This window comes from Petaurus breviceps, unplaced genomic scaffold (assembly GCF_028583685.1).
Source record: "Petaurus breviceps papuanus isolate PSGF00001 unplaced genomic scaffold, PetGlider_PUasm1.0 77, whole genome shotgun sequence".
Lineage (NCBI taxonomy): Eukaryota > Metazoa > Chordata > Mammalia > Diprotodontia > Petauridae > Petaurus > Petaurus breviceps.
This window is the reverse complement of record NW_027186492.1, coordinates 2,774,443-2,789,372: the sequence shown is the minus strand read 5'-3', so window position 1 is coordinate 2,789,372 and position 14,930 is coordinate 2,774,443. Positions and strand designations below refer to the sequence as shown.

At 44.6% G+C, this 14,930-nt stretch overlaps 1 protein-coding gene across 1 annotated transcript in view; it reads left to right on the top strand.

Annotated features, from left to right (window-relative positions):
* Nucleotides 1-1,727: 1,727 nt before the first annotated feature.
* PLCB2 (phospholipase C beta 2) overlaps nucleotides 1,728-14,930 on the top strand; it is a 38,469-nt gene continuing 25,266 nt past the window's right edge. The window contains exons 1-5 of the mRNA XM_069105735.1: nucleotides 1,728-2,505; nucleotides 12,185-12,262; nucleotides 13,219-13,287; nucleotides 14,140-14,280; nucleotides 14,808-14,887. Coding sequence (XP_068961836.1) covers nucleotides 2,422-2,505; nucleotides 12,185-12,262; nucleotides 13,219-13,287; nucleotides 14,140-14,280; nucleotides 14,808-14,887 — 452 coding nt within the window. The 5' untranslated portion in view covers nucleotides 1,728-2,421. The remainder of the gene's footprint in view (nucleotides 2,506-12,184; nucleotides 12,263-13,218; nucleotides 13,288-14,139; nucleotides 14,281-14,807; nucleotides 14,888-14,930) is intronic.

Genomic DNA, 14,930 nt, shown 5'->3' with positions numbered 1-14,930 from the left:
TCCAAGTATATGATTTTTCCCAAATCCCTTGCTTCCTGGGTTTCTCCCAACTCTTTATGTCCTATGGGATCTGAGGCTGGGGGATGTGGATAAGGGACAGGTCCAGAGTCCCAGACTGGCCTTTGGCATGGTGGGGTCCCAGGAACCATTGCCAAGCAGTTCTGATGCTTGGGGAAGGAGGTGGGACTTTTATTCCACCATATTTAGGCCCAGGCCTTCTCAGATAGCTTCAAGGGCAGTCTTGAAGCAGAGAAAGTACCTAAACATAAAACTGGGAGTTGGGATTCCTGGGTCTATTTCTGGTTCTGACATTAATGAGGCACAGATAAATAAATTTTTCTTTCCAGCTTCAATTTCCCAGCCTGTGAAATGAGATAAGAAGTCTGGGTTTTTAGGCAGGTGGGAAAAGGGGAAAGAACTTGTTGCCTCATCCTTAGGATACAGAGGAAGGCAGCAGCAGGACCCACATTTAGAGAGGATGGGCATTCTCAGATGACTGTGTTATGTTGTTGGCAGGTGCAGAGGGCTTCAGATGAAGGGTTTGGGATTTCCCTTGCAAAGTGCATTCAAAAGGGTTAAGAGAGGAACTTGATCCATGGCAGTGCAGAGGAAGTCCCTGGGGCCTGACTTCATTGAAGGGTGTTGGGTGTGGGTGTGGGTCAGATAGGGGTAAAGAGAGGCCCAGAAAGCCAAAAGGGAAAAAAGAAGTTGGGGAGGATAAGGGAGAATGGAGTTAAGTGATAGAGAGAAGAGGGCATGGGGGAGCTGGGGAGCTCTGTAGAATACAGTGGTGATTGTCAGCTATGAACTCTGGGTTGTTTTGGTTACAGATTTTTTTTTTAACATAATAGCTGTCCTCCCCACTCCCCACCCTATACATTGTGTGGACTTCCCTATAGACAAAGACAAAAGCAACTGTCCACCTTGCTTGGCTGATCCCATGTTAATTTCTTTTCTAGCATTAAATGATCTATGAGATGGGAGATGATGAAAGGGTCTACATCTTGTGGGATCCAGTGTTTTTGTTGTTATGAAGACATAAGGGCTAAGGGGCCCCAACGAGGAGTCTGGGGCAGCCAGACAGGCTCCTCGTAGGGGAAGGAAGCTGGTGGGTGGCGCTCCTTGCTTCCCCTACTGGGCTGCTATGGAGGAAGATTAGAGTCAGTTAGGCAAGAGGAAGTGGGCTAGGGTCAGGTCTCTGCTCTGCTCCATAGAAGAGGACACAATTACTGTCCCCAATCCATCAGGGGGTTAGTGTGGGATGGAGGTGGGCGACCTTGGGAAGTGAGCCTAGTGATTGTTGGGAAGGCTTCAGATTCCCGGGAGGTTTGGATGGGAGGTATGAATCGGTTCTAGGAGCTGTCATCCACCGTCCGGTGGACAGATGAGAAAGAGGGATTCAATCGTCACAGCCTTTGTCAGTGAACCTGCAAAGGGTAACAATGGGAAGCTGGGGAGGAGGAAAGGACAGGTCTTGAGGGGCCAAGACAAGGAAACTCTGAAAGAGGAGATAGGAGTATATGTTGGAGAGGTGATGATTACCTCACTTACATCTGATTTTCATGGGGAGGAAGCGCTGAGAAAGAGTGACTAGGTCACCTAGCAAATTTTGCTTATTCAAAACACCCAGTGCCTCTAGCTATTACCCTAAATCTGGTTCCCTCGGGCTGGCTCTTCCCTGTTCCCCCTCCCCCCATAATCCTCTCTTTTGTCCCTGTTCCTACCATTCAGGTCTGGACTGGGAGTAACAGGGCTTTGGTTCAAATTCCATCCCTGCCATTTACTATCTGAAGTGACCTCTGACAAGTCACCTTACCACCCTAGGCCTCAGTTTCCTCATCTGCAAAATAAGAAGGTTGGACAAGATGGACTCTGAGTTCCCTTCCAACTCTCAATGTATGATGCCTAGGATCCTATGATGTCTCCTGGGATCCGTCCTGTGCTTTTAACCTGGGTGAAACCACATTCTGTTCTTCCATTGTCCCAGCATTCTTTCTCTCTGAGGGTCTCACTGGGCCCCTTTGGGGGATCTTGAATCTAGCACCCCCAATCTAATTCTGTTGCTTTTGGACGATAGGGAAGTAGGAGAAGGAAGTCCTGAGGCAGGAAGTGTTGGGGGTGGAGGTTAGGGGGTAAGGGAGAAGGAAATTATGGCCTCCCCAGCAAGCGTCAGTAAAGTCATCCTAGACCATTCGGGGCTCCTCCTGTGGCCTGCCAATGCGCACAGGTGCTCGGGTAGCCACTGATTTGCAATGCAGATAGATACCTGGCTGCTGCCCCCAAACTTCGAGGATCTTATAAGAGGGTGCTGACTTCCGGACTGGGCTTCTTGGGGCGAGAGCAGCATGTGAGACGGGCTTCATTCTGCTCTGCCTCCCACCCACCTACCACTGGCCGGCACTGCCCTCCTCATCCAACAGCATGTCTCTGCTCAATCCAGTCCTACTGCCCCCTGAGGTGAAGGGCTATCTCACCCGAGGAGAACGCTTCATCAAGTGGGATGATGTGAGTGGGGGGGCCTGAACCTGGGAGGAAGCCAGTTGCGGGGGGGAGCTCTTTCTTAGCAACTACTGAGGTCAGGCTGGGAGGGGGACTGTCTGGGCTCAGTAGGGGGAGATCAATGGGTGGAGTCTGGCTTCTCCCACCCTTTGGGGCTGAGGGCTTCATCCAAGGCAAAGTGTGGGGTGTGCCTGTGGGTGTAAATGTGTTCCCCTCATCGGCAGATTCATCTGTTTGTGTCACTAGGTGGTTGTAGCTGTATTCATATTGTGAGGAGGCATTTTTGAAAATATGTACATGTCTCTGTGTGATTCTCTGTGCTCTTGGGTGGGTGTGGTTCAGAGGGTATCTCAATCGATCAAGCTTCTAACACTTAGTAAGCCAAGCACTGTGGGAGGGGTAAGGGATATAAAGACAGAATCAACATTCCTGCCTACAAGGAGTTTATATTATTTTTCTTTTTGGAGGGGCAAGGAAGGCAATTGACGTTAACTGACTTGCCCAAGGTCTCACAGCTAGTGTGTCAAGTGTCTGAGGTTGGATTTGAACTCAGGTCCTCCTGACTCTAGGACCAGTGTGCTATTCACTGTACCACCTAGCCACCCCAAGGAGCTTATATATTAATGGTATGGACAGATGTGCATACCTGAACATGTTCACGGCCATTCCATAGCAGTTACTGGAAAGGCAAGTCTGTCTCTATTAGTGATCTCAAAATATTTGCCCACGTCTTCCCATTGCCAACTCGAAGACTAAGAATTATTCTCTGATTGGGGGGTGCATCAGGGTGGGGGACAACAGAGAAGCACAGGGAAGGGAATGAGCATTTATCTAGTGCCTATTATATAGGGAACGAGCATTTATCTAGTGCCTATTATATGGGGAACGAGCATTTATCTAGTGCCTATTATATGGGGAACGAGCATTTATCTAGTGCCTATATTATATGGGGAACGAGCATTTATCTAGTGCCTCTTACATGGGGAACGAGCATTTATCTAGTGCCTATTACATGGGGAACGAGCATTTATCTAGTGCCTATTATATGGGGAACGAGCATTTATCTAGTGCCTATTATATGGGGAACGAGCATTTATCTAGTGCCTATTATATAGGGAACGAGCATTTATCTAGTGCCTATTATATAGGGAATGAGCATTTATCTAGTGCCTATCATATGCCAGTCACTGTGCTAAGATTTCATTTGAACCTCACAACGACCCTAGGAGGTAGGTCCTATTATATTATCATCCCCATTTCATAGTTCAGGAAACTGGGGCAGAGAGAGGTTAGGTGACTTGTCCAGGGTCACACAACTAGTAAATGTTTGAGGCTGGATTTGAACTTAGGTCTCCTTGACTCCAGTCCCAGGGCTCTATCCCTTGTGTATCTACAGAAGAAGATTGGAATCCAGTCAGGCAGGGAGGTAGGGGCAGAGCTATGATGGAATCCCAGAACCCTGTCTCGAAGTCTCATGTTCAGGATTCCTTTTCTAGCCCTCCTGTTCAGTAGTCCTCTGGCCCTCTAGTAGGATTCTGGCCCTCTATCTCTTCCTCTTCCAGAGCAGAGGGGTCACTGGGACCAGCGAGCAGGGGCTGCCAAGAGATGCTTGGCCTTGCTCGGCTCCCTCAGGCTACAGCTTGGGAGGGGAAGGGAGCAAATAGAGTGAGATCATGGAAGACCCCCAGGAGGACTTCCTACACCCAGAGCCTCCATGCTGTCACAGCTAGTAAAGGGGAGAATAGAGCTATCTGATAATGCTTTTCTTTGCTTCAGGGCTCAGCTTTCTTATGTCTGTCCCATCACCCTGAAAGAAGGAGAATTTGAGGGGCAGCTAGGTGGTACAATGAATAGAGCACTGCCCCTGAAGTCAGGAAGACATGAGTTCAAATGTGACCTCAGACAGTTGACACTTACCTAGCAATGTGACCTTGGGCAAGTCACTTAATCTCCCCTGCCCCTCCCCCCAAAAGGGAGAATTTGCTTCATTACCTACATGACACACCAGTTGAGGCATTGGTCTGCTAGTACCTCTACAACATATCCAGGATTCTTCACATCCCCTAACCCTGCTGTGTCTCCCTATAATTTGTCCCCTTTTTGACCCCCTAAAACTTCTTTGTTTGGGCCACTAACAAGAAAACCAGGAACTGTCCTCTGAGGAAACAGTGGGAGGAAGAAGAGATGTGAGGGTGGCTGCAGGGCCTGGGGAGCTGGAAGGGTGTGGAAGGATCAGACATGAGGCAAGGGTGCCAGGCTGGACCCAAGAAGTCCTCTCTCCAAGGGAGTTCTTCTGATTCTGGAAATCAAAGCTGTGCACCAAACTCCCTGAGCCCCCGAATCCTGGAGGAAGAAAAGAGAAGGCCCAGGGAGGAAAGCTTTCCTAGACCTTGGGATGTAGATCGGTTGTTCTTGGTCAGAAGCTTCCTTCCTGGTGACAAGACTCAGATGGCATAAGGTCACAGGATCAAAGTAGCCCCAAGGGACCTCCAAAAGTCTTTTAGGCCAACCCCCATATATAGTATATCACAGAATCATAGATTTAGAGTTGAAAAGAGCCTATAATTTCACCTGATTCAATTCCTGCATTTTATAAATGCAGAAACGGAGGACCAGAGAAGTTGGGACCTGCCAAAGTCACATGGGTAGTTAGTGCCCTGAGACCTGAGTCCTGAATTCTTTGGTCTGAAGCAACAGCAGGGCTGATAATCTATCAGACAAGAAGTCTGGGGCACTGGGCCTCTCTAGTTAGTATCACTTTGAATGAGAGTGATTCTTGTCCCCTTGGTGACAGGCCTTGGCCCCTGAGGTATAGGACTATGGGAGGGGATAGGGTTTTTTTGTGGGGGGGAAAAGGGGAAGAACCATTGAGTAAAAAGAGGTGGTAGGGGTTTCCAGGAATCAGGCCACTTAGTGAATTCAACAAAGAAACATTTATTAAGCACCTACTTCATTCAGGGCACTATGCTAGTCAACAGCAGCTGGCATACAATGAGGCAAAGGACACATCCCTTCTTTGGGAGGCATTGTTGGTATAATGGGAAAAGCATTAGATTTGGAGTCCAGGGACCTGGGCTGAAATCCCAGCTCTACCACTTACTACAGTTATCCCATCCACATCCAGGATAGGGGTACAGTTCCCTCACAAGCTGGAAAATCCATGTAAAATTTTTTGGCTGTCCCTTTGTACCAGAGAAGAAATCTGAATTTTTTCTTTTTCTTTGATGGGGTATTTACAGTACCTTATTGTAAAATTGAGGTCAAGTTTTTGGTCATAGGCTCTGTATCATCTGCTGGCCTTTGTGTGTTGTCTGTGGCTTCTGCAAAACTCCAAAATATTCCCGTTTAATTTCTTATAAACTGACCTGAGATATATAGAAAACCTCAATGCAGAAAGTAGAGATGTGAAAGGGATAAGTGTACTTGTGGGCCTTGGTCAAGTTGCTTCGCTTTTTCTTGACCTCAGTTTACTTATGGGTAAAATGTGGAGAAGGGGGGTAGTTAGGTGGTGCAGTGAATAGAGCACTGGCCCTGGAGTCAGGAGGACCTGAGTCCAAATTTGACTTTAGACACTTGAGTGCCTTAAGTGACCTTGGGCAAGTCACTTAACCCCAATTGCCCTGCCTACCCCCCTCCAAAAAGAAAAAAAAAATGGGGAGGAGTGGGTGGGATTTGATGTCCTTTGAGCTCTAAATCTATTGATTATATGATTCCCTTAAGTAACTTACAGTGTAGCTGGCAGGACAGGACATTCATAAAAAGATAACTAAAGGATGCTTGGTATAATAAGAGGCAAATGAGTGAGAGAAGCAATAATAATAACAACAACCAGCATTTGCATGATGCTTTAAGTTTTGCAAAGCACTTTACATATATTATCTCATTTTATTTGCATGCAAAGTGTAATGATTTGTTTCCTCTCTGCCCAGTCTTATTCCCTCCATTTCTTTTTCTTGCCTTGTTGCTAAGGAGGTTCAGAACTTTATGGAATAATAGTGATGGCAGTGGATACCCTTACTTTACCCTAGATTATATTGGAAAGGCCTCTATTATTTTTCCATTATAGGTAAAGCGAGTTTTGTTTTTGTTTTCCATAGTTTTTTTTAATCGTATTAAAGAAAGGTTAATTTATTCCTATGCTTTCTAGTTTTTTTAAATAAAACTACCTGTTATATTTTGTCAACAGCTTTTCTATATTTGTTGTTTTTGTGATCAATATAGCCTATTTTATCTATCATTTTCTTAACGTTGAACCAACCCTGAATTCTAACACAGTCATAGTGATTATCTCCTGAAAAGATCATTCACTGACAGTAGCCTTTTTGTTAATATTTTACTTCATGTTTTACATCAATATTCATTAGAAATATTGGTCTATTTGTTTTTCATTCTGTTTTAACTCTCCTGGGTTAGGTATTAGGACTGCATTGTTTCATAGAAAGTTTGGAAGGATACTGTCTTTTTTTCCTATTTTTGAAACAATTCCTATAGTGTTGGGGTTAGCTGTTTTGATTGATGGAATTTGTTGGTAAATCCATCTGAGCCTGAGTTTTTTCATTGGGAGTTCATTCATAGCTTGCTCAATTACTTTTTCTGAGACTGGGTTATTCTACACTAAGTAATACAGTGGATAGAGCATTGGGCTTAGAATCAGGAAGACTCATCTTCTTGAGCTCAAATCTGGCCTCAGACACTTACTAGCTGAATGACCCTGGGAATGTCACTTAACCTTGTTTGCCTCAGTTTCCTCATCTATAAAATGAGCTGGAGAAGGAAATGGCAAACTGCTGTAGTGTCTCTGCCAAGAAAACCCCAAATGGGGTCATGAAGAATCGGACACAAACGACAATGAAAATTAAAATTCCTCATTCTGTTAATCTATGTATTTTATATTTTTGTTAGTATTTGTTTCATTTAAGTTAGCCATCTTTATTCTGGGATATTCTGGCTCAAGCTCATTTGCCTGTCCCTCAATCTCAGGCTTACTTTCAGCTAATTAGGAAGCCTCCTAAATACTGTTGGGCTTTTGTTACCCCACATACATTATTAATGATTTGCCCAACTAGATTTCCCTTCCCTCTACCCCTTTCCACCAAAATGGTTTTGCGCAGGAAATAAAATGAATTTAAGTATCACAGCGTCTCAGAGTTAGAAGCGATCTTTTAGGCCTCAACAGGAATCCCCTCTACTATGTCTCCAACAAATGACCATCCAGACCTTTAGTGAAGGGGGCTGTGAAATCACTCTTGTCTAAGAGAGTTTTTGGACAGCTCAAATTGTTAGGCAGTTTTCTCTTACATCAAAGCTGAAATTTTTCTTTTTTCCACTTTGCCCAAAGTGTTTAGATACAATCAGCTTTCCCCATCACCTTGAAAATAGGTTATAACACACAAAGTCAAGCCAAGAAGCATTTATTAAATGCCTACTATGTACCAGATACTGCGTTAAGCTCTAGGGATGCAAAGAAGGGTGAAAGCTCTCCCAGAGAGCTTTTGTTCTGAAGGAGCTCAGGCTATAGGGGGAGACAACATGCAAACAACCATGTACCAACTAGATATAGACAGGATGCATTGAAGAATATTTCTGAGGGAAGGTACTAGGGGATCAGAGGAGGCTGATTGTAGACAGTAAAGGAATTCAGGGGAGCTGGAGGCAGAGATGAGGAAGGAGAGGATCCCAAGCATGGGAGATAGTCAGTGAAAATGCCCTGACTGAGGAAATGGAGCATCCTTTGGGATAAGCACAGCAAAGAAGGCCAGTTACATGGGCTCACAGAGTGTGTGGAGGGGAGAGAGGTGTAAGAAGATTGTAAAATTAGTGAGAGGAATGAAAGACCTCAACTCAAGACAGAGTTTCTGAGTAATTAACAGTTTGTTCATTAGGCTAGCCAGTAATTAATTGATGGTCAGTGGTTTCTCTTAGTAACCAAAGACCCCCAATGGATGAATAGGTGGGCTTTAGTTCTGCCTGCTGAGAATATGGCTTGATTGTAAGACTCAGCACCTCCAACAATCTAGACAGAGGAATCCATCTCCAACTAGATCTCTCTGGTTAGTTTTCTCTTTGATGAGCTGGGCCACCCTAAACTCCAATGAGGGGTACAAGGACAGGGGCTCCTTTCTCCAGGGTAAGAACTCACCCAGATTGGATTCCTTTTGTATGCTAAACAGAAGTTAGATTTCCTAATTGAGTGGAGGTCCTGTCCAAGCTTGAAGAGCATGTTCCTTGAGGGCTAGAAATAATCTCATCAGTCACTCACGTCCTTCAGAGACATTGAAAGAGCTGGACTTTCATGAGGCCTTAATGAGGAAAGAGAAGGAGAAAGAAGCCTGAATTCCAATTTAATAATTGGTTATTAATATAATAGTATTATAATAATTTCTCTCAGTAGGAAGAGGTCAGATTATGAGGGGCCATCAAAGCCAAATAGAGAAGTGTACATTTGATCCTGGAGGTAACAGGGAGGCACAAGAGTTTATTGAATAGGGGGGATGACATGACCTTTCATAGGGTGCTAAAAGACTTCAGATGAGGGAAAGTTCTCTCCAACTGGGATGGTCAAAGAATACTTCAGGGAGGAGGTGGGGCTGGAACTGGACCTTGAATAAAGAATGGGGCTTAGAAAACTGCAGGATGGTATGTAGCAAATTGAATGCTGGACTTGGAGTCAGGAAGACCTCAGTTCAAATCCCCCCTTCAACGCCTACTAGCTGTTGTGGTTGTTGCTTGACCTTCTTTTTCGAAGAGGACCAGTGACATCATGGGTGACATATTGACTTGTGAATGAATTGGATTTAATTGAGGCAGAGTTACACAAAGTCATCAGCCTCACTCTCTCTTCCTTACAAGACAAAAGTCAAGACCACTGGCCTTGCATGGTTCAGGATGCAGTGGATGACCTTGGTGTATGTAGATGCCTGACCGAGCTCCACAGCACCTACTAGCTCTATGACTAGAAAAGTCACTTAGCCTAGCTGGGGCTTTGTTTCCTTATCTGTAAAATGCGAGTGGTAATACCCATAATGCCTACTTTACAAGGATGTGAATTTTATTTTGCAAACTTAGATGTGTTCTATATATGTATATACGCCATCATTGTTCTATATATGTATAATAATAATGATAAAGAAATAAAAATATTATATAATATATAAAATATATTACATAAAAATATATCATATTACAAATATATAAATAAAAAATAAATAGGAGAGGCTAGGTGGTGCAGTGAATAGAGCACTGGCCCTGGAGTCATGAGGACCTGAGTTCAAATCCAGCCTCAGACACTTGACACACTTACTAGCCATGTGACCTTGGGCAAGTCACTTAACCCCAATTGCCCTGCCTTCCCCTCTCCAAAAAAGTAAATAAATAAATAAAAAGCTAACATTTATATAATGCTTACTATGTGCCAGGCATTGTGCTAAGAGCTTTACAATTATTATTTCATTTGATCCTCACAACAACTCTGGAAGGTAGGTGCTATTATTATCCCCATTTTACAGATGAAGAAATGGAAATGTTTGTGTATATGTGTATGCATGCATGCATGTATGTATGTATATACATATAGGTGTCTATTATATGAGAATAATACAAACAAAGATATGGAGGTGGGAATGTATGTGGCATATTTGTTTGACACCAAAATGGGTCAAGAAGGTTTACTTTATCATGGGAGATAAGGTTAGAAAAATAAGGGCAAGACTGAAGAGGATTATGGGTGTCAGGCTATGGGACTTTACTCCAGTGGTTTCCAAACTTTTTTGATGATATATACCTATCAATTAAAAAAAATTGTGCATAAAAACACAATATGCGTTTATTTACCAATTTATAAATTATATATATATATAATGTACAACATATATATTCTATTTTATTTATATGTAATATATAATATTATGCTATATATTATTTGTATAATATATAACATTACCTATAATATATTTTGTATATATAATATAGAGCATATAATATAATGCTACATGTCATTTACATATAATCTATGACATGATATATAATTTATATTATATAACGTTTATACATAATGTTAGATTTTATATATATTTGATTCTATGTATTTTATATATTTACTTAGTTCTAAATTACATATCTTTATAGCATGGCACATTGGATAGAGAGCTGCTTCTGGAGTCAGAAAGACCTGAGATCGATTGCCTGACATATGCTAGCTGTGTGACTCTGGGCATTTTACCTGTCTGAGTCCCAGGAAGCTCTCTAGAACCATAAGTCACAGAGGAGTTGCAAGTCTGCATTGGTAGAGGGAGGTTTATCATTCATTATTCCCCAGATGAGGAAAAACCTACCACCAATGCAGATTTGCAGCTACATCAACGAAATGCCAGGTCTGGTTCCTATCCCTATTTGTATTTGTGTGCTATAGCACTATTAATCATGTACATTATAAAACTCACATAGAAATAGACATTTAAAAGGATGAGATGAAGATGAAATCATTTTTGATTATTGAATCAATAGGGAGCAACTGGAGTGTATCAAGCAGGAGAGTGACTTGGCCAGAGCCAAGAGCTGGGAATTTCAATTTAGCTTCCTTGTGGAGGAAGGGCTAGAGCTGGGGGAAGCCTGGAAGTAAGATCAATTAGGAGGCTATTGTAATAGATTTGGGTCTATAGAGGGCCCAGAGAAATCAAGAGGGATTGTAGAGGGTTGCTAGCCGAGAAACTAGAAGTATGACTGTATCCTGGACCAAAATAGGGATGTTCCAGAGATGGTTATATGTTTTGGGAAAGATAGTAGACGTGGTATTTACAATGCAGCTCACAATTTCTTCATGCCTGCTTATTCTTTGCAACTCATTCTTTTCCACCCAAAAGGTAAAGGGCATCGAGGAGGGCTCTTATACATTAATTACCACCCTGGGAGTGCAGAGCCCACCTCCTGAGGGACCCCTGTCACAGACAAGGATGGATCTGGGGGCAGGATTTGGGAATGCTGAGAACTGGGGAGGGGAAAAGGGATTTTGCTTGTGAGGCTGCTGTGGATGTCTGGGTAATGCTTAGGGGAGAGAGTGTCCAACAGAAAAGGGTTATGGGCTGTGTCGGAGAGCTGCAGAGAAACCAGATGTGGAGACAGATGAGGATCTTTTGAGTAAAGGCCATGAGATATGGCAATTAAGAGATCGCTAGGATCATTAGAGACAACAGTCTCAGGTGAATGATGGAGTCCAAAGCCAGGCTGCAAAGGGATTAGGAGTTAGAAGACAGAGGCTCCAAGGCAGACAGCTTTCTCAATGAATTTAGCTGGGAAAAGGAGGAGAGATATACAACTATTGCTAGAGGGTATGGTCAGATTAAGGATGAGAGAGATATGAGAATGTTTATGGGCAGCAGGGAAAAAACCAGCAGATAAGGAGATTAGATGAGAAGAGAGAATCTCTCATTTGAAGAGAGAAAGTAGGGTTGATTCTGTTAGAGAAGAAAGGATAGGATCAAGGATGCACAGAGGAGGGTTTACCTTGGCAAAGAAAAGAACTATCTTTTTATGAGAGAGCTGGAGCCAAGAACAAATCTCATGGTGCCTTGAAGCAGTTCAGCTTGGTCTAAGGAAGAGAGAAGGGGTAAAGGATAAACTGGAGATAGGGAGGGGAGGGGATGGAGGAAGGTGGGTGCTGGACTGCAGAACTGAGCTCCTTTCCCTACAGGAGACTTCAATGGCATCCCCCGTCATCCTTCGAGTGGATCCCAAGGGCTATTACTTGTACTGGACATATCAAAGCAAGGTGAGGGCAGCCCTTAACTCCTTTCCCTCTGCTTTTGCATACAACCTTAAGCTTATTCCAACAGGAGAGAGTTTAAAGAGGCATGTGGAAGAGAGAAGCCCCAGAGGGAGCTAAGCTATGGAAGGTCAAACTCTCAGGCTTCCCACAGGAACAGAAGGAAAAGGACTGCCTGGTCCCTGCCTCTGGGCAGAGCTGGAATCTAGATCCAGAGACAGTGCCCAGATGATCAGCTCTGAACAGGGAGTCAGGGTGCCATTTCCTCTCAAAGAACAGCAGGACCCCAGCATCCTTGGGAAGGAGAGGACTGGGTTTGAGGTGATCTGACAAGCAAAATGTTGGGAATACCTAAAGTCCACAAAGGGAAGATCTGAGCCAGCCCCCACCAGGATGATTGAAGGGAGGAAAAGAGAAGCCAAGACAGAGTCCAGAGATTGAAGGAGTGGCTGTCCTTCCTTAGGTCCCCACACAGGTCAAATATTAAGATTTTAGAGTCAGAAGAGGCAATAAAAATCATTTAGAGTATCAGTCCCTCATTTTGCAGAAGAGGCAGCTGAGGTTCAGAGAAGGCAATGACTTGTCCAAGGTAACACAGCTATTTAGTGACTGAGTTTGGGTCAGATCCTAAATCTTCTAACCCCTGAGTCAGAGTTCTACCCTTTAGTCAGCTCTAAAGGGAAGAAAGGAAGACTGGGGCAAGATAAGACTGATCAAATGGCTATTAAGAAGAGAAAAGGGGAAGAAATCCTGAAGCAGGAGGGCTGTTTCATGGTCCACTCTAAGTACACCATCTATTTCTAGGAAGAAAAGGGGTTTGGATATCTATAGTCAGACTTGCCTTACCCAGAGGGTGTATTTGAACAGATCATTTTCGGGGCTCTGATAGCCCTACTCTCTCATCCTAACTTTGTCTCACTCCTTTCTATCTCTATCTTCTTCTCAAACCCGGATTATCCCAGGAGATGGAGTTCCTGGATGTCACCAGCGTTCGGGACACTCGGTTTGGAAAGTTTGCTAAGATGCCCAAGGTAAATAGGGCTGTGTGGGTCCTGCTGGGGCAGGAGAGGAGGAAGGGAAGGGCCCAAAGCTAAAGTACAGAGAAGAAATTGAGCCAAGGGCATAGAATAAGGGGTGGGCGGGGAGCAGACCCTGGAGCAGGTTGGGGCTGGAATACCTAAAATTCTGAGCAAGAAGGGAATTTCCCTGGGCTAGTTAGCAAGAATTAGATCCAGGGCCTAAAGGAATATATTCTCAGATAGATGCCTGTACCATTCTTCCATCCTTGGCCTTTCCTCAAGCTTTTGGGGAGATGCTGTCCTTTCTTCCTCTCATGAAAAAAAAAATGGACAAGGAGCTGGGAGAGGTCAGGGAGGAAAAAGAGAGGGATAGTTTTGTCTAGAGTTTATCTCTGCAAACCACCCCTGTCCCTGGAGCTCCCCAGACTTGATCAGAGTCCCCTGGTTGCTGCCTACATAAGGCTTCACTTACATTGGGCTGCTCAGGTGAGACTGGTAGGGAAATTTGGGGGAGGGTGAGGAGCAGGGAGCTTGGTTCCCGGGGGCTGGGAAACAGGACCCCCGAAGGTAGTCTGACACCTTGGCAAACCTCTCCCACACTGGATGTCTCAGCTTTCCCTTCCCTCCTCCCTTTTGATAATGAAGGAGAGAAGAGGAAATGGTTCTCAGGAAGGGCTGGAGGGATGTGTTGTTTAGGGCCTCCCCTGAACTGAGTAGGATATCATCGGTGGATGAAATCCTTGGGAGAGGAGGTGCTGAGAATGACATGAAGCTAGGGTTGGGGTGGGGGACAGTCTCCTAGCTTGCCCCCTCCCTCACTACGCCCCCTACACTTCAAACTGTTTCTGAATGGGGCTATTGCAGACCCAGAAACTTCGGGAGGTTTTCAACTTGGATTTCCCTGATAACACCTTCCTGCTGAAGACACTGACTGTGGTGTCTGGCCCAGACATGGTGGACCTGACCTTCCATAACTTTGTCTCCTACAAAGAGAATGTCAGCAAGGTTTGTGTGTGTGTGTGTGAGAGAGAGGGGGGTGAGGAGGGGCAACTAGGTGGTGCAGTCGATAAAGCTCCAGCCCTGTAGAGAGGAAGACCTGAGAGTTCAAGTCCAGCGTCAGACACTTATTAGCTGTGTGTGACCCTGGTGAAGTCACTTAACCTCAATGCCCCCCCCCCCAAAAAAAAGGTTGTGAGGAAAGGTCCCAGGATACACTGTACTGGCTCATAGGAGGAGAGGGCAGCCTGCCACCTCTAGAATAGGTAAACCTGTGTCCCTCTAGGTCCTTGGGTGTGGTCTTTTGATTGAGTCCAAATTTTACAGAACTAATTCTTTTATTAATTGGATTTGTTCCGTGAGGTTTGGATCCAGTCAAAGGGCAGAACTTGATAACCTAGTGGCCTCAAGGCCTCAGGTTCCCCACCCTTGATGAGAGCCCTTGGCCTCAGTTCAAAAGAAAAGGCAGAAGAAGGGGCATCCCTTTGGGATTATGATGGGTCCTGGACCCTGCTCTCATCTCTTGCCTCCCATAGGACTGGGCTGAAGATGTTATGGCCTTGGCTAAGAACCCATTAGCATCCAATGCCCCCCGGAGCAGGTTCCTGGATAAGATGTGAGTGGTTCTCTCTCCTTTTCCCACTGTCATAATCACTCCT